Raw genomic sequence first — 25,738 nt, forward strand, 5'->3', positions numbered from 1 at the left:
CTACAGGTGGAATGATGTAACTACAGAAAGAGGAGTTTGTGAACTTTTTATACAAAATACATTCTGCTGGATTAAAATTGTTCAAAAATGTTGTGTATTATGCAAACAGAGCATTTTAAGAAAACCTGCAGATTTTGCAGTGACACGTAATTTTAAGTTTAATACTGCTTCTCTGTGCAGATTGGTAAGAAACGTTTCACATCATAGCTGTTACTACACTGATTACTTGCTGTATGACTGTCTGCATGTTTCCATGTCCTGTTTTTCAAACAGCGCGTGTAGCAGTGGTGAAATCCAGGGACATGCACTGGTCACTTTTAGCGCAGCGGGATCAGAGAGACATCAGTCTCAGTTCTCTCCGCATGCTCATCGTTGCTGATGGAGCAAACCCATGTGAGTAAACACTTAATTCCAAATCGAATGGAACTCATCCTTGACTCTCACTAGAACATTAAGCATGCTGTGTATATTGAAATGCAGGGTCTATTTCGTCCTGCGATGCCTTCCTCAACGTCTTTCAGGCCCGTGGTCTTCGGCCAGAGGTGATCTGCCCATGTGCAAGTTCTTCCGAGGCCATGACTGTCGCCATCCGCAGGTACACCGGTGACATTACAGCAGCTTACTACTGTGAAACCACCACTGTGCTTGTACATGCAGGACTCCGCTTATTATTTCATATAGCGTCTCAGAAAGGACAATGGCATTTTGCATTTCGCTTTGCATATGGCAGTGTCATTTTCCAGAGCCCAAATGCATGTCGACTGACTGTGTCTGTGTGTGTTCAGGCCTCCAGAGATGGGTGTTCCTCCTCCGGGTAAGGCAGTGCTGTCCATGAGCGGTCTGAGTTATGGGGTGATTCAGTAGACACAGGAGAAGCTCTCCGTGCTCACTGTCCAGGATGTAGGACAGGTCATGCCTGGAGGTGAGACCTGCTTTACTGAAAAACAGCTTTGACTGGATGAAAAGTGTGATTTAAAATGATATGTTTTTATGGCAATCCATGTTTAACATTCTATTATTCCGAATTTTTGATTTCTCTTGTGAACTAATGTACTGTCTCTGTGTGTGTGTGTGTGTGTGTGTGTGTGTGTGTGTGTGTGTGTAGCGCTGGTGTGTGTGATCCGGGTGGAGGGCACGCCATACCTGTGTCGAACGGATGAGGTTGGAGAAATCTGTGTGAGCTCCAGCAGTACAGGAATCTCCTACTATGGTCTGCCAGGCATGACCAAGAATGTTTTTGAGGTATACAGAAGGTCCGATGATTTGTATAGATTTAGAGTTGTTCAATTAATATTAGATTTTGGTTTTATTTTGATTAAATGCGCAACCTTAGTTAGTTAGTTAAATATTTCTGTCAAAGATTCACTGAGCCATTCTGTAGGCATTTTGTTATTACACTTTACAGAAATGTCTGAGCTTATGATTCAAGCAGTCTCTAGAAAGGCTTGAGCATTTTCCCTACGACAATATAGATAACGAAAACCACTCACCATTGCAAAGAGCTATAAGCTATATGTTATCATCCTGTTAAAAAGTTTGTGATGCTTGTCTAAAACAACGTACACGAAATAAAATTGCTTTCAGACCATTCCCGTGACGTCATCAGGAGCTCCAATCAGTGACAGACCCTATACACGCACATCTCTCCTGGGATTCATCGGGCCGGTGGGTTCACATGTCTTAAACCATTGCTTTTGAAACAGAACCGTCTTTTAAATCAACACATCTTTTCTGGATTGTTTCTCGTATTACAGGATAATCTGGTGTTTGTGGTGGGAAAGATGGATGGCTTGATGGTGGTGAGCGGCCGGAGACATAACGCAGATGACGTGGTGGCCACAGCGCTGGCCGTGGAGCCCATGAAGTTTGTGTACAGAGGAAGGTAGCTCAAGCGTCATTTACTCTCGACTTGAGATGAGCATGAATCTCTGCTCAGACTGAGGGCTGCATCTCTGTTCTCTGTCAGGATTGCGGTTTTCTCTGTATCTGTGCTGCATGACGAACGCATTGTTGTGGTGGCAGAACAGAGACCAGACGCCTCGGAGGAGGATAGCTTCCAGTGGATGAGTCGTGTGCTGCAGGTCAACACACTCACATTTACACACACTGCATAGACTTCTATTGTCTTTTTAACACAGCTAGTTAAAAACATATTTTAAAAGCTGCAGTCAGTTAGTTTTGCCTCTTTTTCGCTATCTATGTTTATAAAATCTGGAACTGGAATTATATCCCATGCCGTGAATTAAGCTCCGGCAAGGACGAATCTAATGTTTTGAGGTGAATGTGTAGCCTTCAGCCACTGCTGTACTTAATAATCACAGATTCTCGTCTACATCTTGAAATGTGACCCAAATAATAATATATTTTCATTAAGTAAGCGAAAAGTATGTCACTATTAGTGAAGCATTACAATCGCATTTCAAACCAGTTATTAAATCCAAAGATCCATTAGCTCATATTACATCAAACCTCAAATTATTATCATTAATATACTTTATTCTCACATTGTAAATGTGAAGAACATCAGCATTACGTGACTGTGTAAAGTGTGTATTAGCGCATAGATTTCAATTTACGTACAATCTCATTTCCGATTGACACATCATTCAGTTTTCGTGGTTTTGTCTTTGAAATACACATCTTGTGTAATCCCAAGCCATCTGTAATCATGAGCACATTTAAAACTGGAATATAATCGAATTTCATTCACATTCATTCATATAATCCTTTCTGGTTAACGCTGCTTTAGACATGAAGCAATGACGCAGTGCCATGCTCGAATTACATGCAAAAACCCATAACCCATAACACTCAAAAACTCTATTATAAAACATTATTGTAAGTTAAGAGTGAGAATCTGGCTAAAGTAAGGCGATAGTTTTGAAAACTCACTGGTTATGTACGTTTCTCAAATATTGATTTTGGATCATTTTTAATCAAAAAAAAGTTACAGACTGCAGCTTTAAGCCTAAGCCTAACGGAAAACCGTATGCATTTTTGCAATTTAAAAAAACAAGTGAGTGTGAAGTCTTTACTCACACACATACATATTTTTTTAACCAGGCTATCGACAGCATCCATCAGGTGGGAGTGTACTGCCTGGCTCTGGTGCCGCTAACACACTACCCAAAGCTCCTCTGGGCGGCATCCACATCTCAGAGACCAAACAGCGCTTCCTGGAGGGAGCCCTGCACCCCTGCAACGTCCTCATGTGCCCCCATACCTGCGTCACCAACCTTCCCAAACCTAGACAGAAGCAGCCGGGTACAGGTGAGGCCTGTGTGAGTCCTGGGTGGTTGTTTTTCATTTTATCCATACTTTGCACCTCATCACATGACCTGTTGTTTCAGAGGTGGGTCCTGCTTCCATGATTGTTGGAAACCTAGTGGCTGGAAAGAGGATTGCACAGGCCTGTGGGAGAGATGTTTCACAGCTGGAGGACAATGATCAGGTAGAGATCAACGCCATTTCACAAAGTCAGTGAAGATACTTCTGAAAAAAGAAGTATTCATTATGGAAATACTTTGTTTTAAAGAGTGTGCTTAAATGCAAACTTAATGTAATGTTTTCAAACACTTAACTCTGTGTTAATTGGATTTTTATGAATATGTATTATACAAAGATTTTATTAAATGCAATTTGATGAAATTTAGAATGCTTTTTTGACCTGCATAAGTAAAGACTTAAAGGGATTGCTCACCCAAAAATGAAAATGTTGTCATTATTTACTCACCCTTTTCTGTAAGACCTTTTATTAAGAAATCTGAGAGCTCTTTGACCTAGACAGCAAGGATCCTAACACATTTTACAAAGCTACAAGAATACTTTTTGTGTGCAAAGCAACCGAAAATAAGAAATGAGTTTCTCTTTGGTAATCTTGCCAGTTTGTCCATCCTTTGAGTGTGTGTAGGGTCGGCCGATCTGATTCCTTCTGTTAAAGTTACCTTTTTTAATAACAATGGCTGTCCCGGACAGCGGGCGATCTTACATGCTGGTAAAATCTAGATAGTAGTAGGTACTTCTCCAGATATTAATACGGTAGCTAGCATTAGTTAAGCGGTCAGTGGGAGTGCCTCCATCTAAGCTCCGCCCACAGAAACATTACTAAAAGTCTATAGTATTTACTATAAATTGCTATAGTATTTTTTCATAAGAGGATTTTAATTAAATTAATATTATATTATCTGCAAATACAAGTTGCATCTGAATTTTAAAGTAAACTGCAGGTGCGCTTTTAATACAACGAAGTGCACTTAATCACAGGGTGTGCTGTTGTCTGAATGTATCTCTCTCCTCTTGTAGTTCCTGTACATGCAGGATGTTCTTCAGTGGAGAGCTCAGGCCACACCAGATCACCCCCTGTTTCTGCTGCTCAACGCCAAGGTACAAGCTCATCATACCCCTTGGCCCAGGAAACCGTGAATACACAGTCTGACTCGGAGCACTATCATCTCACTTGGTGTGTTTTATTTTTCAGGGTACCGTGGCCAACACAGCCTCCTGTGTACAGCTGCACAAGCGGGCAGAGCGCGGCGGTGAGCGCTGATGGAAAGGGGTCGGCTTAACACTGGAGATCACGTAGCACTTGTTTATCCTCCTGGTAAGAGAGAAAGAGACTTATATTACTGCGTGTAATAAAGGGTTTCAGGTTCTGTGGGCTCAATAGCTCTCTGTCCTCCTGCTTTGCAGGGATTGATCTGATCGCCACTTTCTATGGCTGTCTGTACGCCGGCTGTGTTCCGGTCACCGTCAGGCCTCCACACCCGCAGAACCTAACCACAACCCTGCCAACCGTTAAAATGATTGTTGAGGTAACTTCAGTGCAGCGCGTGCTGTTTATCATGGCCATGCTTCCCAAGACAATAAACAGAAAACTAGCGCCCCTTGAGACCAGACGTTATTATTGTATTAGAATTTTATAGGTAACATTTCAGCAATAATGTTAATTTTGTTAATTATTAACTATTAACTAACTAACTTTTGCTGTATATTTATGAATGAACATTAACAGATTAATAAATGCTGTAAAAACTGTTACTCGTTATTAGGTTATGAGGGTGATGTTACTCATAAGGGGTTGTTTTATTTTATTTTACTAATTAACAAATTAAGTGTCATTGCAAACAAATAATTCTAAAGCTTTTCTCATTCGAGTAAGCTGTAGTCAAACTTATATCAAAATAGCATATATTTTTGGGACTAATTCTATTAGATAATATATGTAGACTGTATTTTGTGTGTGTGTTTTAAGAATGAATATATTAACTAGTGTTATTTTAGCCAGTAACTGATTGATTAAAAACAATTTTTTTATTCCCTGCTGTAACGTTTCTACCCTGTTTCATATGTTTTCGACAGGTCAGTAAGTCTGTATGTATTCTGACGACTCAAGCAATAATGAAACTACTGAAATCCAAAGAGGCGGCAGCTGCTGTAGATATTAAAACGTGGCCATTGATACTGGACACAGGTAAAGACATCATTTACAGTTTTTTTTTACTACCGTATGATTGCATTGCCTTGTTAAAAGAAACAATAAACCTTGTTAATTCGTTCCATTCAGATGATCTCCCAAGAAAGAGAATCCCCCAGATCTACAAACCTCCCACCCCAGAGATGCTCGCCTACCTGGACTTCAGTGTTTCTACCACAGGAATCCTTGCTGGGGTCAAGGTGCAGTCTAACCTGCCGTGCCGTAGCCAGTGACACGTTCATTTCATGTGGGTTTGACGTTTCTAACGCTGTGTGTTTCTCACAGATGTCCCATGCTGCCACCAGTGCCTTGTGTCGCTCTATCAAGCTGCAGTGTGAGCTGTACCCCTCTCGACAGATCGCCATCTGTCTGGACCCTTACTGTGGCCTGGGCTTTGCCCTCTGGTGTCTCTGCAGGTGAGAGACAGTTCACGCCTCGGATACTCTAATATTATACTATTTACGTGAACGCTCAGTAATGTAAATCGTGCGCGTGTTTGCAGTGTGTACTCCGGCCATCAGTCTATTTTGGTTCCTCCCCTGGAGCTGGAGAGCAATCCGTCTCTGTGGCTTTCTGCTGTCAGTCAGTATAAAGTACGAGTGACGTTCTGTTCGTATTCGGTGATGGAGATGTGTACCAAAGGCCTGGGCTCCCAGACCGAAGCTCTGCGGGTCAGTAATATACAGTAGTCACGCACCCTTAGTAAACCTAATCAAGGGCATGAGCTGTATTTGATTTGAGTTTAACCTGCCTCTGTGCACCTGTAGTTGAGGAATGTGAATCTGTCGTGTGTACGGACCTGTATGGTGGTGGCTGAAGAACGTCCTCGCATCACACTCACACAGTCTTTCTCCAAGATCTTCAAAGATCTGGGGCTCTCCTCGCGGGCCGTCAGCACCACCTTCGGCTGCAGGGTCAATGTGGCCATTTGTCTTCAGGTGAGTTGTAGAACTTAAACGTGTCCTTCTTAAAGACCCGTTCACATTAAGTGCAAAGCGTCCACGATTTTTATCATGACAAGTATAATGCACTATAAATCTCGTATATCGTTTTGTTATTGCAATAGGATTGATATAGCGTTTTCTCCAAGGTTATCGAAATTTAATATCGCACTTGGTTTGAAATATTTTGTTGTATTTTTTGTTGCATCGCTCTTTGTGTGAATGGGCCTTTATCTGCCGTAACTGTTTAAAAATCATTTTCTGTACCCTTATGTTCTGTTCACTGGCCTGGATGCCCGTCTGTAACTGTATGTATATGTATCTGTTTGTGTATTAAATGTACGCCTGTGTTTGTCTGCTGCTCCTGCCTCTCGTCAGCCCAACAGGCTGGGCAAGTTGGCTGAGCAGGTACTGTGACCCAGATGGGGACCACAGGGGTGCTAGCAGGGGGCTTCCAGGACGCTTGTAAAGGCTTTGCTTTTCATATGCCTCTGTGTTTGTGTGTGCAGTGTGTGAAATGCTCATGTGCATGACATAAAAGAATGCTTCGCTCCAGTCTCTACGTATGTAATAGTTTTCATTATATTGTAATATGTGTGCCAGCACTGTTACTCACAGTACCATATATTATTTCATAAGACGAAATGAGATGATCCATATACACTGCTTTTTTAGCTTAGATTTTTTTTGTTTTGTTTCCAGCCAAAAAATCGAGAAATTCTTAAATCGTGATTTTCTCGATATTGTCTTGTTTTCAGAAAAAAACAAGTCAAAATTAAGCGGCTTTTTGCTTAGAACAATCAAAATAATCTACCAGCGGGTTAAGATAATTAATGTTATTTCAAATTGGCAGATTATTGTAAAAACTCTTTCTTTCTGAAAACAAGAAAATATTTTCTATAAAATCTTTGATTTAAAAAAAGAAATCTAGGCTAGAAAAGTGTTTTTGCAGTGTACTAATGTGTACTAATCTCGTCTATCTGTCTGTCTGTCTATATATATATCTATCCGTCTATCTAAGTAGTCAAGTTAATGAAAAGCGACTTTAATGTCTATATGCTTGATTTTCATTTACTCTGACAGAATGTATTCATATGCCTGCTCTGCTCTTCACAGCTTTTGTGCTTGGCCATGCACTTACTATATATTCACTCTAGGCTGTGCCCAAGCAACGCTTGTAGCTGTGCATATACAGTAGTGTAAACTCACTTATATACGAGCTGTGTTTGCAGTACAGAGGTTACATTCGTGAGCGGGTCATCGTAACTGTTGTGTGCCTCATTCCATCCAATAATGCTTTACAATAAACCGCAACAAGAGTAAGATGTTTTACGAGAACTAAGAGAAAAACAGTTTTACAGTGACTGATTAATCTGATAGTTCACCCCAAAGTTCGGTTCCCATTGACTTTCATTATATGTTTACAGTGGAGGTCAATAGGAAGCAAAACCCGAAACAGTTTACCAACCTTTACGCAAAAAACATTTAGATTTTGGACCGAACTATCCCTTTAAAGGAAATGTATGACAAATTCTCTGCTACTTCCGTCTGTGGAGGTAAAGCATGTCGTGCTGGGAATGCATTTACTGTTTATGATCTGTCATTTGTTTCACAAGCGGAGACAGAATTGTTTGAGACGATGTTTCTGTGTCAGACAGGTCGAACAAACAAAAGATCTGCCTTGATAGCAGCTTATAGTTCAACGTGCAGGTGGCTTGTAGTTGTCACTGCCTATTAAAAGAAATTATAGCAAAACAAATGACGCACTTTGCCTTTAAGAATCCATGTTCAGCGTATTATCCTTTCGAGAAGGTCCTATGTGTCATCACGTATAATATCAGCGCTGGTTCAGGGTAACGGAGTACATGTGTTAGTGCCTGAAGGTGGATCAGCAGAATGAACACAGAATCTGTGGTGGCAGATATATCACAGAGCTCTCTCTTTGTTTGCAGGGCACCGCTGGGCCGGATCCTACCACAGTATATCTAGACATGAGGGCTCTGCGACATGACAGGTGCTATAACAAACCCTTAAGATCGTCAGTCTATATTCTGTTGTTTATCTACCAATATGTATGTAATTTAAGTGTTTTAATTAAAAACGTTCAGTTGTATATGATCTCTTTTTTCGACTCATTCAGGGTTCGATTAGTTGAGAGAGGATCGCCGCACAGTTTGCCACTGATGGAATCTGGGAAGGTGAGATATTTTCTGAATAACAAAAATACGCTGCAATGTAAAAGTTCGGAGGAATTCAATTTTTTTATGTTTGTGCAACATTGGTCTCTTATTCTAGCCAAAGCTGCATTTATTTGATGTAGCATACAGTTTGCAGTATAAAACACTAATATTGTGAAATATAATTGCATGGAAAATAACTAAAATGCAAAGTTACTCTAACCAATCATTTTTAGAAATCATTTTAATGCAGTAATTTGTTATATATTATTACTGGTGCTCAATTATTAAAAATGTAATCCAAGGTTTAAAAGTTTTTCCTGCTACATTCACTTTTTATTATTTTATAAATCTTTGAAATTCAATTCTTTTGTAACATTATGAAGGTCTTTGCTGTCACTTTTGATCAAGTTAATACATTCTAAATAAAGTTTTTTTTGGTTTTTATCTTGAATGGTAGTGTCAAGGTTTAAAAACACATTAAGCAGTTTTTAACACTGATGATAGCAAAGTTTCTGGAGCAGTAAATCTGATTTCTGAAGGATCGTGTAACACAGAAGAATGATGCTGAAAATGTATTTTTATATCACAAGAATAAATTAATTTTATAAATATATTAAAACAAAAATATTTCACAATATTACTGTTCAATCAAATAAATGAAACCTTGGTGAGCATAAGAGATTTCTTTCAAAAACATAAAAACGTAATTAATCTTAAACTTTATTTTTTTTTTAACAAAACTAAATATTTATTTGAAATGTATTATATTTCTCAACACACAGATTCTGCCTGGGGTGAAAGTTATAATTGCCAACACGGAGACCAAAGGACCTTTAGGAGATTCTCATCTGGGAGAAGTGAGTGTGAAATGTGAACGCGAGTGTTATTAACCACAGAGAACCACATCTGAGCTCCCAAATAAGTAGTGTTACCTGCAGAGTCTGTTATATTGTATCATGTGTGGTGAGCTGATGGCACTGTATTTAAAAACAGATCTGGGTGAGCAGCCCCCATAATGCCACAGGATACTACACGGTTTATGGTGAAGAGGCGCTGCACGCTGACCACTTCAGCACCAGACTGAGCTTCGGTGACACGCAGACGGTTTGGGCTCGCACTGGATATCTCGGCTTCCTGCGGCGCACAGAACTCACAGATGCCAGCGGAGGTACCATACGCATGGGATGAAAACCAAACACATTCCAGATATTTCTGAAGTGACTTTTCAGTTTAAATTCATGTTCAGTAAACGTTCAGCACACACCCTGACAAGCTAATAAATTAACTTAGTGTTCGTGCATTATTTTTGGGATATACTCAGACAAAAATCTGTTGCACTGTCTAATAAATAGTTTCTGCACATTATTCCAGAGCGGCATGATGCCTTGTACGTGGTGGGTTCTCTAGATGAGACTCTGGAGCTGCGAGGAATGCGCTACCATCCCATTGATATTGAAACATCTGTCATAAGGTCCCATAAGAGCATTGCGGAGTGGTAAGCAATGGTTTTTAAAATCATTTCAACCTTTTACTTAAACCTTTACTCAACCACTCATGATTAAACACTGTTAACACAAGTTACTTTTTTACTTAATTCCTTGGTGTTAAAGGAAGTTTAATACAAGGAGTTAAAGGTGTTGAGTTTAAGATACAATCTGTGGCATGCTGTCAGCTAACTTACTTCCTGAAACACAAGTTGATGTATTTTTGTTATGCGAAAGTTCTAAGACCACTAAATAATTATTGCTGGCAGGTCAAACACACTAATTGATATTCTAATATTCTCTAACATTGTTAAATCTAATATTGGTAACTACACAGACACCATTCCTAAACATACTTTAAAGAAGCAGCCTATACTTGTGCATTTTATTCATATTATTCTTGGAATATGGTTAAAGTGTACTGCTGAATGTACTGACAAACATTTACGGTAAACTAAAATATACTTTAATGTCATTCGTATTGAAACTTAAATGTCACGTATTTAAATATATTAATTGCACTTCCAATTTAGTATATTATTTAATATGTATTGATATGTAATACTGAATAACACACTAGTGTTAAAACTACAGTTAAGTACTTTGTATGCACATCATTTAGTTGTTTGACATTATTACAAAGTGCACTTTTTAAATGTGTACTTTTTCGTGAAACGTACTTTACGTACACTCCTCTTATTTCATTACTATTATAATATCTGCATGTAGTTTTTTAAATAATATTTCAAGATTTGAAGCATGCTACAAATGCACATTCAATATAATTAAGTGCACGTCTTTATCAAGGAAAGGACAAACAGGAGAAGTCACATTTCTGAGATATTCGACTGCATGAATGCTGTTGATAAAGTTTCATTTAACTGGAAGCATTCCTTTAAGACAGTGGTTCTCAACTGGTTTGGCCTTGGGATATATATATATATTTATATTATATATTTATTCTAAGAATATGACTAATACTGATTAAATACCCTAGCAGTGGTTTAAACATACAATATGACACAAAGTGAAAATAATATGATATATGGTGTGATGTTTCCGAGCCCACCAGCTCGGGGAGGGACGCAAATTCGTGAAAGGATGTAAAAATGATGGCTCACTCGCAACAGCACTTCAGTGCAAAGTGCAGTTTTTATTTACAGTGCAGCAGTGTCGACAGTGAAGGCTATATACAGGTGCACACCAAAAACCAACGACAAACAATCCAAAAGTACCAAAGAAAATAAAAGGGAAAAATAAACCGAAAACACTACAAAGATCAACCAGGTATCCACCATATACATTAAAGTTTAAATTGCGTGAGGCACCGCAGTAGCACTCTACAAATCGACTTGGTGAACAAGTCCCGTCATGAAGTTTGGCCTCTGCTTAAATAGGCCAAACTCCACCCCTTTTTTGGATCCTACCATTTGCAGGTACATCTAACATTTACAGGATAAAAATACCACCTCTATTTGGTACTTACTATTCATCCTTAATTTCCAACAATTTTAAATACAAATCAACAGACAATCCGTTACACTTAATACATTCATTGTATTATTGCCACACGTAAATACACACATAAACACCTAAACATACATTGACAATGGTTTCGCTTAGCCGGCTCCGCGGCACAGCGCGGAAGGCTGTGACATTATAATTGGCCGCGCTCGTGCGCTCGGCTTGCCACCGCTAACTTTCTCCGGAAGACTGACTACGCCCACACAGACAGACATAACAAAGACAAACAGGACAAGCGCTATGTAAAATGTATGTAATGATTAGTATAAATAACGGAGCAGTGCGGAAATGGGAAATGTCCGTGTGCTATCATTTTCATAGTGTGCACCCGCTACACTGATAGCGGCAACAGAGGGGAGGATGCAATGAGTGAATGAGGTAAACCGGAGTGTGTGCGGGTGTATGTGCGAGTGTAATTTAATGCTGCTTCCCCAGCGGTGGCAGCTACTGTGACTTTGTCACATCACCTTCCCCCTCTCCCAGCCGCGTACTGGCCGGAAACCTGGACAGATAGTCGGCTACTATATTGAGTCTTCCCGGTCTGTGCCGTATCTTGAACCGGTATGGCTGCAGGGCAAGGTACCACCGTGTAACTCTGGCATTGTGGTCCTTCATGGAGACTGGATCCAGGTTAGGGCTCGATGGTCAGTCTCTAGGTCAAACTCTCGACCAAGGAGATAATAGCGTAAGCTGTCCAGGGACCACTTGATGGCGAGACCTTCCTTCTCAACTGCCGAATATCTTGCCTCTCTGGGGAGTAACTTGCGGCTGAGATAGACAACCGGTCTCTCTTCTCCTGCACTTCCCTGGGCAAGGACTGCACCAATCCCTGTTGCTGATGCATCTACCTGTACCAGGAACCTTTGTGTGAAGTTCGGACTCTGGAGAACTGGGTTGGAGCATAGTTTTTCTTTTAAGTTATTAAAAGCTGCCTCACATTCATCAGTCCAGGAACAGGGTTTGTCACTGTTTTGGACAGCAGGCCGGTCAGAGGAGCCGCGATGGAGGCAAAGTGTGGTACAAATCTCCTGTACCAGCCCACCAGTCCTAGGAAGGACCTCACTTCCTTCTTGGTCCTTGGTTGTGGGCTCCTTCGGATTGCCTCCACCTTACCTATTTGGGGTCTCAGTTGCCCATTGCCCAGGTGATACCCCAGGTAATTTGCCTCTTGCTTTGCCCACTCACATTTAGCAACATTCAATGTTAGTCCGGCTTCCTCTATCTTCTTTAGGTTTGTTGGAGGTGGTGAAGATGCTCTTCCCAAGAGTTGCTGTGTATTACCACATCATCCAGGTATGCTGCAGACCAGTCTTCACAGCCTAGAAGTACTCGGTCCATCAGCCTCTGGAAAGTGGCTGGTGCTCCATGAAGACCAAACGGTAGGACTGTAAACTGGAACAAACCTAGAGGTGTCCGGAATGCCGTGTATGGTCTGGACTGAGGACTAAGAGGAACCTGCCAGTACCCCTTACACAGGTCTAACGTAGTGATGTATTTTGCCTTTCCAATTTTCTCCAGCAGATCGTCCACTCTTGGCATGGGGTATGCGTCAAATTTAGACTGGGCGTTGAGTTTGCGGAAGTCGATGCAGACACGCAGGATCCATCCTTCTTGGGGACAATCACCATTGGACTGCACCATTCGCTCATTGAAGGTTCGATCACTCCTAGCTCCTCATCAGCTTGATCTCCTCTTTCAAGGGTTCCACCAGCCTCTCAGGCACCCGGTAAGGACGTTGGCGTGATGGTGTCAGGTCAGAAAGGTGGATGGTGTGCTGGGTCAGCTCCGTCCGTCCAGGCCTCTGACAGAACAAAGCGGGAAACTGGTTCAGAAGGTGCTGCAGCTCTTTCCTTGTGGAGTCTTCTAGGTGAGTCAGACTCACCACAGACGGCTGTCTCTTTACATCCTCTGAATCCTCTTCCTCATCTACCTCCACCTTCCTCACAAGAAGCGATGTTTCCTGTCCCTTACCAGGTGGCTCTTTCCCACTCCTTTAGCAGGTTCACGTGGTAGGTCTGCCTGGTCTTGCCCTTGTCAGGATGATGAATTTCATATGTGACTGGCCCCATCTTGCGGACCACGTGTGTATGGCCCCTGCCATTTAGCTAGTAGTTTGCTCGTTGAAGTGGGTAACAGGAGTAATACCTTCTGTCCTGGTTGAAACTGCCGCAGTCTGGCGTGCTGGTCATACCACATTTTCTGTGTTTTCTGCTTCTCTTGCAAGTTCTCTTTGGCTTGTTCTCTGTATCGCTCCAGACGGTCTCGCATTTCTAGCACATACTGCACAATGCCCTTCTCCGCCGCCTTGGAGCATGCAGGTTGCTCCTCCCAGCCTTTCCTTAGCAAGTCCAGGGGTCCTTGTACCTGCCATCCATAGAGAAGCTCGAAAGGTGAGAATCCTGTTGATGCTTGGGGTACCTCTCGGTACGCAAAGAGAACAAATGGTAACCACTTGTCCCAGTCTTTTCCTGTGTCTGCCACAAACTTCCGTAGCATGTTCTTGAGCGTTTGGTTAAATCTCTCCACCAGGCCGTCCGTCTGAGGGTGGTAGGAGTTGTTCGGATGGCTGTAATGCCCAACTGCTTGTTCAGCTGCCCCTCAGCCGCGATGTAAAGTTTGTTCCCTGGTCTGTGAGTATCTCCTCGGGTATGCCGACTCTGGAGAAAAGTTGAACCAGGGCATGGATGATCTTAGGAGTGGTAATTGAACGGAGTGGGAAGGCCTCAGGATACCTTGTGGCGTAGTCGCTCACTACCAAAATGTAGCGATGTCCAGCACTGCTCTTTTCCATTGGCCCCACAATGTCCATGGCGATTCGCCTAAAAGGTGCAGAGATAACAGGGAGCGGGTTGCAGAGGTGCTCTGCCCCGTTGGGACACAGCACTTGTCTTTTGGCAGATGGCACATGTGTTGCAGTGTGTTTGTACATCTGTGTATAGTGTGGGCCAGTAAAAACGTGAGCTAATGCGTGCATATGTTTTCTGTTGGCCAAGGTGACCTGCCCATGGAACAGTGTGTGCAAGATGCAGAACAAGAGGACGACAACAACATGGTACAATCAAACGGGTCATATCATTATTTCGCACATATAACACAGAATTCAATAGCACATATTCTTCATTGCACAGGTTTGATGGTTTGGCACACTCAGCTTTGATAAACAAGGATTTCAAAGTTCCATCATTCCTTTGAAGTTGTGCTATGTTCCCTGGGACCTTCCAGCCATTAACCTCGAGACCCTCCACTGAGGGGTCAGAAGCTGGGGCTCCCAGGTACTTCTCAAGTCGCCTTTGGCGGCGTGACTTTTAGGCCCTTTAGTCCCGCCCTGCAACAGACTACTATCCAAGTCTGGCAATGGCTGTAGACCCGGCCCTGGCTTGAGCTCTAGTGAGAGCAGGACATGACAAATCAACACTGGTTGTGGCAACAGAACATTCAGAGTTCTTGCTGGTGGGTTGCAAGAGTTCATAAAGCACTGGTAAGTCTCTACCAAGAATCATATCAGCTGGTAAATTGTCGACTATGGCAACATTAAGTAAGTACATTTGTTCTTGTACTCTCTACCATTATCTCAGCTTGGGGTACTGCTTTACATCCCCATGCACACACTGAACAGAGGTAGTATTCACATAATTGACATTATTTACAAAGCATGCTTTTAACATTGACAGAGAACTTCCAGTGTCTAAGAGTGCTTTCAGTTCATGTCCATTAACAGTCACAGCTAATACATTCTGACTCTCCCCTTAGAGCCAAAACCACAGTCCCCTCTCTGGGCACATAACAAAATCCCGTAAGTTTTGCTTTGCGAGCAGGACATACAGCTGCTTTGTGGCCCGGCTGCTGGCAGTAAAAGCAAAGCAAGTCTTTGGTTGTTGACTTTGGACCTTGTGTATTGTCAGATATTGTCAGACCCCTTACACTCCCAAGCTATGAGAAGCACCACGCACAGTACCTTTAGATGGTTGAGTACGAGGACCGCCATGAGCATTCAGGTACTGCTGAGCCAACCTTGCTGCCGCCAGTCCTGACCTTGGCTCATGCTCTCTCACCCAGGTGCGTGCATCGAAGGGAAGCACCCGAAGAAGCTGCTCCAGGACGATGGCCTCACCGATCTCCTCTTTTGAGTGCTCCTCCGGTCGTACCCAACGCTTGTACAGATTCTTTTTAGCCGGTGGTAAGTCTCTGTTGGTGACTCTCCAGCTGGAACCGCAGATGATCGGAAGCGCTGACGGTAGGTCTCTGGAGAAATGTTGAATTTTTCCAACAGTGCATCCTCAGGTCAGCGTGAGACCTCCGCCTGCTCTCATCCATTGCCAGGTGCGCCTCCAGTGCCTGCCCGGTCAGCAATGGAACCAGACGATAGCTCCACTCCTCCTCAGGCCACCTCCAGGTCCTGGCCAGACGCTCGAACCGCCGAAGATAATTCTCAATGTCTTCCCCTGGAAGCTCGGCATCTTCGGATCAGCCCACTGCATTGGCTCTCTCAGTGCTGTACCTTTTGGGGAGTCTTGGACATAAACGGGTCGGTGTCTTGTGGATACCTTAGGTGCTGGTGTTGGTAGCTCCATTCGGATGCTCTCCCCATCCATCGAGGCCTCAGCAGGACGAATTGACTGCCAGATGGACTCACGAAGACCTCGTAGCTCTCGCAGAGATATCGATCCTCTCTGCTCTTGAGCATCCAGAAATCTGCGCATCAGGGAAATCATTCCTTCACCAGCTGTAGCGTCAGAGGTGACAGACTTGGTTGGTGGTTGACTGGACTTTGGGGAGACTTTGGGAGGACTCGTGACACACTCCTCATCCTCTGTATTGTCAACCGATTTCCAGGCCGCCTCCTCTTCAGACGCAGCCTTCACTTGGGATCGTAAACCCGCCCTGGGTTTCTTACCCTTCGGCACTGTCTTGCAGTAGCCATCCCACTTCTGACACCAACTGTGATGTTTCCGAGCCCACCAGCTCGGGAGGGACGCAAATTCGTGAAAGGATGTAAAAATGATGGCTCACTCGCAACAGCACTTCAGTGCAAAGTGCAGTTTTATTTACAGTGCAGCAGTGTCGACAGTGAAGGCTATATACAGGTGCACACCAAAAACCAACGACAAACAATCCAAAAGTACCAAAGAAAATAAAAGGGAAAAATAAACCGAAAACACTACAAAGATCAACCAGGTATCCACCATATACATTAAAGTTTAAATTGCGTGAGGCACCGCAGTAGCACTCTCTACAAATCGACTTGGTGAACAAGTCCCGTCATGAAGTTTGGCCTCTGCTTAAATAGGCCAAACTCCACCCCCCACGGGATCCTACCATTTGCAGGTACATCTAACATTTACAGGATAAAAATACCACCTCTATTTGGTACTTACTATTCATCCTTAATTTCCAACAATTTTAAATACAAATCAACAGACAATCCGTTACACTTAATACATTCATTGTATTATTGCCACACGTAAATACACACATAAACACCTAAACATACATTGACAATGGTTTCGCCAGCTTCGGCTCACGCACAGCGCGTGGAAGGCTGTGACATTATAATTGGCACGCCATTCGCTGCGGCTTAAGCACCGCGCTAACTTTCTCGGAAGACTGACTACGCCCACACAGACAGACATAACAAAGACAAACAGGACAAGCGCTATGTAAAATGTATGTAATGATTAGTATAAATAACGGAGCAGTGTGGAAATGGGGAAATGTCCGTGTGCTATCATTTTCAGTGTGCACCGCTACACTGATAAGCGGCAACAGAGGGGAGGATGCAATGAGTGAATGAGGTAAACCGGAGTGTGTGCGGGTGTATGTGCGAGTGTAATTTAATGCTGCTTCCCCAGCGGTGGCAGCTACTGTGACTTTGTCACATATGGGTATAATATATGGGAATAATATGGGTTATGGAAACAACCATTACAATGCGCTAATATAAGTATCGCAATGTCATTTTCTTTGAGAAACACTGCTTTAAGAGTTCCTGAAGACTGTTTTTTCCCCCGTATTAATATCTTGCTGTATGAAATGTTTTAATTTCATTACCCTTTAATGGGTAATATTAACAAAATTAGCCATGTTTTGATACTGTTTTTCACACTTACAGGAATAGTTCACTCAAAAATTAAAATTCTGTCATCATTTACTCAACCTGAAGTAGTTCCAAACATGTATGCATTTCTTTGTTCTGAAAAGAATGTATATTTTTTGAAAGTTTGTCACCATTGGCTTCCATAGTAGGAAAAAGAAAATACAATGGAAATCAGTGGTGACCCAAAACAGCCTGGTTACAAACTTTCTTCAAAATACCTTCCTTTGTGTTCGTTAGAACAAAGAAATCCATACAGTTCTGGAACTACTCGAGGGAGACTAAATGATTACAGAATTGTCATTTTTGGGTGAACTATTCCTTTAAATGCACCTTTCTTCTCCTCACTCTTTCTCTCCCTCTCTTCAGTGCTGTGTTCACGTGGACAAATCTCCTGGTGGTGGTGGTGGAGCTTGAGGGGTCGGAACAGGAAGCCCTGGATCTTGTTGCTCTGGTGACCAACGTTGTTCTGGAAGAGCACTATCTCATAGTGGGGGTGGTTGTGGTGGTGGACCCTGGAGTCATTCCTATCAACTCCAGAGGAGAGAAGCAGCGCATGCACTTGCGAGACGGCTTCCTCGCGGACCAGCTGGACCCTATATATGTGGCCTACAACATGTGAGAATGTGTAACACGGAGAAGAAACCAGATGCCAGGAATATCTGCATATGCAAATTTACAAAGGAAGCGTCAGGGGGGAAGTTCAGACATGCTTGCCTCTTCCTCCACAGACATGAAGAGTCCTTGATGGAGCTATGCAGTTTATTTTTTTATATCAAACTGTCAGAATGCCTTGCAAATAAAACTCTGATTCAGTGGTCAGGGCAAATGACTTGATTTCATCTCCTGTTTTACTTGTGTGACACAAAGTTCATTTTTTATTCAAGCACACTTGTCCTGCACATGACACATGCGTGCTGAATGTTCCCCTGTGTGTGAGGAGGACCGGCCCAAAAGGGGCAATGGAGTGCCTGATGTCAAAACAAGATACAGACTGCAGGACTACGCCTTTGTAATTTCAAGGGCATGTGAAAATGTGTAACGCACTTCATTTCAATGCATTACTACCGCCTTCGTTGTAGCTGTAAAAATGCACAAACCAGTTTTTGTTTGGTTTGTTCTCTTTTCACACCAACGCCGATTTTTGGTAAATGTTTAATCTGGAGACCAAATGGCAATAAGGATGGATGTGAGATGGAGATATGGAAGTCTTTGCAAGAAAGCAGTCCTGAAGGTGTGCTGTGGATATGCTGCTCCATAAATTCACAAGCTTATGCATTCCCTGCCTTAAATGTTTCCCCCAATTCTTTGTTAAATATTTCATTCATTCATTAGACTGTGCAGGACAGGAATCAGGGTAATAACGGTGAATAGATGAAGAGTCTTATTCAGGTAACCAAGTCCCAATCTGAAAAATATTTCTGCTCAAATTTACATTATTATCAGCATTTCAAGTTTGAACTATTTTTTAGAGTATGGCATCACCGTTCATGGCTAGATTATCTTATATTCCTGCAGATGAATGTATAGGTGACATTTTAGTCTCCTGCATATTACAGATTGAAAAGAAATTAGCCTTTTCCATTAATTCATTAAAAAATGCCAAACAGATGGGATCGCTATTTCAGGAAAAAATGACCACTGCAGGTGAGGGCTTTTATTCTTCTGTTCATTACTGTTGTAAAGTGTGATATGTGCTTGTATTTTTCAGACGCACTGTACACTGCATTGGCCAGCACTGTAAAAACCACTTTTAACAATGCTTGCTCTTTTATTGTGTTCATTACGTAAATGACAGGCAGTATGCCTGCTGTAATTATGTACAGAATTTGTGTAATAAGTTATTACTGGGACACCAGAAAACTACAACTACTTTTGGCATGGTTTTGCAGTGGCATGGAGGAAACCAGATGCTGCTCAAATCGAAGCTTAATTTCACAAACAGTAAGGGGAACAACATGAGACACTATTCATGTAATATTTTATATTGCAAGAAGCAAGAAGTGGTTTTGCTGCGAGGATTGTAAAGCACATACAGCATCTGTATTGCAGGATGGTCGTGTGACTGTTAGTGTTCTTTTTTTTTGCAGTTCTGTCATTTAGTAAATATTTGGTTGAAACAGCTTTTGACTTATGTTAATATTTCTTAATAAACCCATGCTTTTAAATTATGGACATTGATTTTAATTATAATGTCATTTTTAATGCACATTTGCAGACAGTTTTACCCAAAGAAACTGACATGGCATTTAAGATAAACATTTTATTTCATTTAGTCTCTGGAAACTGAATTCAATTAAACTGACATTGCTATTGCTAAAGCTATGCTCTACTGTTTGCTACAAGAATGCCTAATGAAATAAACATTGCATATAATAGTAAGCAAAAATATAATCAGGATGAAAATGATCAAAACATGGTTACAAATATTTAAAATTTTCCATTAAGCATGTTAACGGTGCTAAATATGTAAAAAAAAAATATTTGATTGCCAAGATTATAAGATTATAAGCTTTGTTGCAATATCCAATGCTCTCATGGTCATTATTAATAAAAGATTGTTAGGAATGTGAGGAAATTGGTGTTAACAGTTTTAACAGTTCTAAACATACAAAAACAAGAACAAAAATATCCTAATTATTTCCTCTATCGAACAGTATAAAATCTCAATAGATGTATTCTTCTATTTTTTTCCAAAAGCTTTGTTGCAATATCCAGTGCCCTTATGGCATTATTAATGCCAAATTGCTTGTTTGGAATGTGAGGAAATTGGTGATAGTTTGGATACTGTGTTTTTGCCATCAACACCGAGGTCAGTCAGTAGCCTCACAGTGTTTGGTAAAGAAGCCAGCTGTGAGCTGAGATGGGACACCTGTAGAGCCAGGCTAGTTATTGAGCAGTTGTTGGGTTGTTGTCCACTTCCCTGTACATCGCTGCTGTCAGTGCTTTTTCCACAGCCTGATGCACTTTAAACAGACACCACTCTGAACTATCTCCTCCAGTGTCATTATGAGCTGCTTTGATGTCACATCGAGCCTGTTCATACCAGCGTTTTGCCTCCTGTTTGTTAGGCCTTGGAGTTTCTCTGTGGTATGACCAAAGTTATAGTGCCTTCTAGAAAAGTTCTGATAGAACCTCTCACGTCCCCTCCTGTGACTTCGTGCCTCTGTGTTCCACATGTCATAGAAATCTCGAAAGTCTCTCCAGTTTGAGGGTGTGCTATGTGCAGTTGTAGTTGTACCACTTTCTAGTTCTTCTCTGCAATTCTGTTTTCTTTTGGTATTTAAATGCCTCTGTGGCAAGGACTTCATGGCCTGGGTTCTTGTCTGGATGCCAGTGGAGGTAGAGACGTTTAAGAGCTTTTTGTTTGTCCTCATCTGACATTTTCCAGATTTTGTTTAAACTTTGGTCAATTTCTTTTTTAATCTCTTCCAATGTCTCAGGAAAGACTGTTTTGGGTGGAGATGTTGGGCCTAGATGTCAAAAGACGTTCTATATCTGTGCAAGTGGATGATTTTGATAAAGTTGCCTTCTTTTTCTCTTTTAAACTGGTAGAGGTCAAGAGAGCTTACTTCAGCAAGGCATTGCTGTCAACCTGAATTTTATATCTGGCAGGAAATTGTCTGTCTAGTCCCAGTGGATCGTTCACTCGCTCAATAACAATGGCGTAGAAATATTCACCAGAATTGTCCTTGCTGAAGCCAACATACTCTCCACTTTCAAAGTTGTTGAGGAAGTTCATATCAAGACAGTCATGCCATTCTTCAGGTATACAACATCCAGGTTTTGGTAAGGAACCTTGTCCTTCTGCCTTGTAGCTATTATGAATGCCATGATTTTTCAATGCTTTCTCAACATCCTCCATGTTATCACACAATAAAAGTTGTCCAAGGACTAGAAGGCTTGAAGTGGTCAGACAGTTCTTTAGAAGAGCATTGATTTCTCTCGATAGACACATATTAACTTCATTTACTACTTTGGGTGCCATGTCATCATTGTGTTTCAAGTAGAAACTACATCCACCTTGCTGTTTTTTCACATAAACATTTGTTTCAGCCTTACTACCCTCAAGTGCCACAAGGTTCAACAGGAGCTCAGTTTGAAGAGTTTTACAACAAATAATTTGAATCTTAGAAAAGATTTCCTCACACTTTTCTGCAGCCTCACAATGTGAAACACTGCCATTGCTCTCTTCTCTGATGAGACAGACTAATCCATGAAGAAATGCAGCCGAAGACAAGTGTTTGTCAAACCAGCCACCAAATTCACACTCCCCTTCATAATTGCAATACTGGACACTTGTTCCATCCAGGTTTTCAGAAATTACATCTGAAAGAAATTTGGGCGAACATGCTCGGGAAGGAACTGCAACAATGTTTGATGTTCATAGTGATCATTTCCAAGATGACAGTAGTTGAATTTTTCTAGCAGTTTCAACTTGGTTTCCAAAGGACCCTCAAGTCTTGCAGCCTGGAAGACAGTGTCATTAAAAAACAAAGTGCTGGATTCATAGACTTTTCCATCTGTTGAAGGAAGATAAAGTGGGTTATTTTGAAAAAGAGGTTTCTGTTGTTCCTCTTTGAGGAGGCAAAATAGCTGTTGTACAGCACGTTTCACAGTTTTCTTCTGATTTGCTTGAAGATTGTCTTTATCAGAGCTCTCAGAATAGATATCTTGAAGAACACTGCTATATTGCTTGATGGTGGGCCTTTCCTCTACTCCAATCTTCTTGAAGAAGTCTTCAAATTTCATATAGATTGAAGGAATGTTGTACAAGTAAGGCCTAAACTCTAGAGCATCAGACAGTACAAGTACTGTCTGGCAAGCTTTCACAAGGGTTGTGCCATTTTCCACAAGGATAATGGGAAGGTCTGAGAATAGAGAGGCATCAAAGTTTATTGACTGCAGGTGTGCGTATGATTTTATAAACACCATAGTTTTCGTTTTAGCAGATCGTCTTTGTGGCACTGAGATTTACAGATGTTTTTCAGATTAGAAGCTATTTTTTCAGGGGTGGTGTTTCCAATGCCCCAGCATCTTTGATTTTCTTTATTTGTTGTGGTGAGCAGTATTCTAAAGGCAGGATTGGCATAGATGTCCATATAAGGTATTGGTGATCACTGTCTCTGCTACCAAGTGATCCACTGATTGCAACAACCTCCCTCTCTTGAGCAAATGCCTTGTGATAATCACAAAGTGTTTGATGAATTTGCACTGGGAAGATGAATTTAATGTTAGCAACTCTGTTCAGTAAATCAGACTTTTGTCATAACTACTTAAAACAGTCTTAAACAGGTGTTGTGATTTTGTTTTAAGAACATCTAAAGGAGTGTTGCCTCTAGTTTCAGATTCAATTTGTTTTGCAAACTGAATGATTTCCTCATCAGACACTTGATGTTTCAATCCAATTTCCTTCAAGAAACGATGTGCTTCATTATATTTATCTTTAAAATTTTCCCAAAATGTTTTAGGCACAAATCTCTCTTTTGGAAGCATTACCTGGTAAAGGTAAACACTGTCATCATAGAAGTACGAAGCCATCTGAAGAGATCCGTGGATGTCTCGAATAAATCTGACCTCTCTCAGTGCAGAGACAATCCTGTGATCCACTGTTCCAAGTTCCACTAACAACCGCATGAAATCAAGAAGTTTGGCCTCTTTCATTGTGTGCACAGAAGGAAGAATAAACTGTACACAGAACTCCAAATCATCTAGAACCTGAATGCTGCTCAGAATTTGTGACAATTCCAAGTTTACCAAACTGTGTTTGAGGAAGATACTGTCACATCCATCGACACAGAACAAATTTGGAAAGTCTTTCTGATGCTTGGAATTTAGAAGGAATACTCTTCTGTGTAAATCAATCCTTTCCCGTTTTCCAAATATTGACTCAAACAGGGTCAAGGACTTGAGCATCAACACATGTTGACTCTTGTTACTGGAACCTCTGATCCCACGCTGTAAGAAGCTCTGAAGTTCTTGACATTCATCTTTAGACAGCTCCTCAAATTGTGATTGTGCTACATGGTACACCTGCTCCAAGACAGCACTGCTGTCTCCTGTTTGCAGGAGCTCTGGATTCATATGCTTGTAATTCAAAACTGAAATCAGTGAAAAAGACTAAGTCTATTTTCATGAATCCCAGGTTTATGAGAATGGAAGCTATTTTTTCATCTTCATTCAGAATCACTTTTGATATGTTCTTCATTGTTTGTAAGAATTGGGTGTTATTTTGACTGGGACATATTACTGGTAAAATAGGACTGTTGTCAAAGTGCTTTTTATTTCAGTGAAGACATTTATTTTCCCATTTTGGAAGCATTTGTCTTGATCTTCAAAAAGGCCCACAGTGTTTTCAGCCATTTGATTTTCTCTTTCTCTGCTTTGTAGAGCTGATACCTTTGATCAGGTACTGATTGCCTGAACAGTTGCTCAATTTCTGGTTTTAAATATGTTGCTGCCATAGCAATTGTTAAATCCTTAATAAACTTTCCCTCAAAGAAATTTGCATGATTTCTGTTGACATCAATATCTACAAACATTTCCTGATGTTCTTGGAAAATGCTGCTAAATCTTGAGAACAACTTAGGGCATCTAGAGTCAAAGACTCTTAACATCTGATCTTCCATGAGGAAGAAGAGGCAACCCATTGAGGTCATGGATATTTTTCTCATTTTTTTCTCATTTGTCAAGCAAAAGTTCAAAAGTATTGAGCATCTTGTTTTGTTTTTGATCAAGGTCTGGTTGATAGGTAAGGCAAACTACCAGTTGTCTGAGAAGGATCATTCAGTGATCTTTGCTTCAAGAAGTTCATCACTGTTAAAGCACTGATTTCCATCATATTCACACCAGCTGCTTTAAAATTCTCTTTTATTTCATGCATTTTCAAAGAGTGAGGAACTAATTTCATCCAGTGCTATCTAAAATTTCAAAAATCCATCAGGGGCCTCATTTGTAAAATATGGACAATTTTCTGAATGTGTTTCAGATGTACTTGACCAGGTAACTGTGTATTTCTGTATTTTTATATCTTGTGAAAGATGTGATGACTCAACAGGAACAACATGTACTGTGGGTATGACAGGAAGGTCACGTTTATTAATTGATCTGTAGACCTCATGAATCATCTCATGCCAGACGTGGTCTACTTTTGGTGAAATACATGGAAAGTAGTTAAGGCAAGAACTCTCTAGCTGTGCCTTGAGGAATGCAAGAGCTGTAGGTGTATCTGTCTTCATGACTGAACAGAGATGCACAAGGAGGTCAGCATAGAGTGGTGAAATGATGTTTACTTTCAGCGACTGGTTCCACTCAGTCTTCAGACTATCACCATCCTCTTTCCAAAAGTCCCTTCTAGAAGAATCTACTTCAAAATTTGCATTCACATGAACTGGTAAACCAGTTTGTCCAGGTAAAGGCAAAGAACAAAATGCCCTACCAGTAAATATGTGGTTGAATGGGCTGCTCTGACATGCAGCCAGAGCAGCTTGGGAACTTTGAAATAATCTTGCTTGTTTTTTTGCTTATAGATTTGTTTTGAAAAGCCAAAGCCCTCTGCAATGACCCACTGACTTGACTGTTTTTTCCAGATGAGATTTGCATGTCATAGATGGTTTTGCAGGGTTCTGCTGTTCTTGAAATGAGGGATTCTTGAACATGTCTATTAAAGCTTTCTTGCTTAACATGCTCTTCTCTGTGTATTTCTTTTCAATAAAGAAAGAACAATTAGTATTTTTCCATCTTTACTGATCTCTGAAAACTGTATTTTTGTGATGTGTTTCAAGAAAATAATCAGTCCTTCAGGATCTTCAGTCAAGGCACAGTAAAGTTCATTCATGTCACGATCTGTGACTGTATGTCTAGAAATTTCAGATTTTTCTGCCATTTTCTCTGTCCTGAGAGGGAGCCTGAACATTGTTCCAGAATTGAGATCAAACATTTCTGGAAGAAAAGTATGATAAACATCCTCAAAAGACTTTTTAAATTCATCTTGAACTAAAAACATGCAGCCTGGGGATTGTTTTGTTATACCTTCCATGTATTTT

At 41.2% G+C, this 25,738-nt stretch overlaps 1 protein-coding gene and 1 pseudogene across 1 annotated transcript in view; one reads left to right on the plus strand and one right to left on the minus strand.

Annotated features, from left to right (window-relative positions):
• LOC122351459 (disco-interacting protein 2 homolog A-like) overlaps positions 1-19,864 on the plus strand; it is a 48,530-nt gene extending 28,666 nt beyond the window's left edge. The window contains 26 exon segments of the mRNA XM_043248537.1: positions 274-393; positions 481-595; positions 786-922; positions 1,106-1,242; positions 1,585-1,665; positions 1,755-1,882; positions 1,967-2,081; positions 3,064-3,112; positions 3,115-3,270; positions 3,351-3,451; positions 4,303-4,383; positions 4,478-4,535; positions 4,538-4,600; positions 4,690-4,811; positions 5,359-5,470; positions 5,564-5,673; positions 5,759-5,889; positions 5,976-6,144; positions 6,241-6,411; positions 6,793-6,822; positions 8,367-8,428; positions 8,555-8,612; positions 9,377-9,451; positions 9,588-9,762; positions 9,966-10,089; positions 18,063-19,864. Coding sequence (XP_043104472.1) covers positions 274-393; positions 481-595; positions 786-922; positions 1,106-1,242; positions 1,585-1,665; positions 1,755-1,882; positions 1,967-2,081; positions 3,064-3,112; positions 3,115-3,270; positions 3,351-3,451; positions 4,303-4,383; positions 4,478-4,535; positions 4,538-4,600; positions 4,690-4,811; positions 5,359-5,470; positions 5,564-5,673; positions 5,759-5,889; positions 5,976-6,144; positions 6,241-6,411; positions 6,793-6,822; positions 8,367-8,428; positions 8,555-8,612; positions 9,377-9,451; positions 9,588-9,762; positions 9,966-10,089; positions 18,063-18,315 — 2,933 coding nt within the window. The 3' untranslated portion in view covers positions 18,316-19,864.
• Positions 19,865-19,941: 77 nt separating this feature from the next.
• LOC122351460 lies at positions 19,942-23,901 on the minus strand (annotated as a pseudogene).
• Between the last annotated feature and the right edge of the window lie 1,837 nt (positions 23,902-25,738).

This window comes from Puntigrus tetrazona, chromosome 9 (genome assembly GCF_018831695.1).
Source record: "Puntigrus tetrazona isolate hp1 chromosome 9, ASM1883169v1, whole genome shotgun sequence".
Taxonomy (NCBI): Eukaryota; Metazoa; Chordata; class Actinopteri; order Cypriniformes; family Cyprinidae; genus Puntigrus; species Puntigrus tetrazona.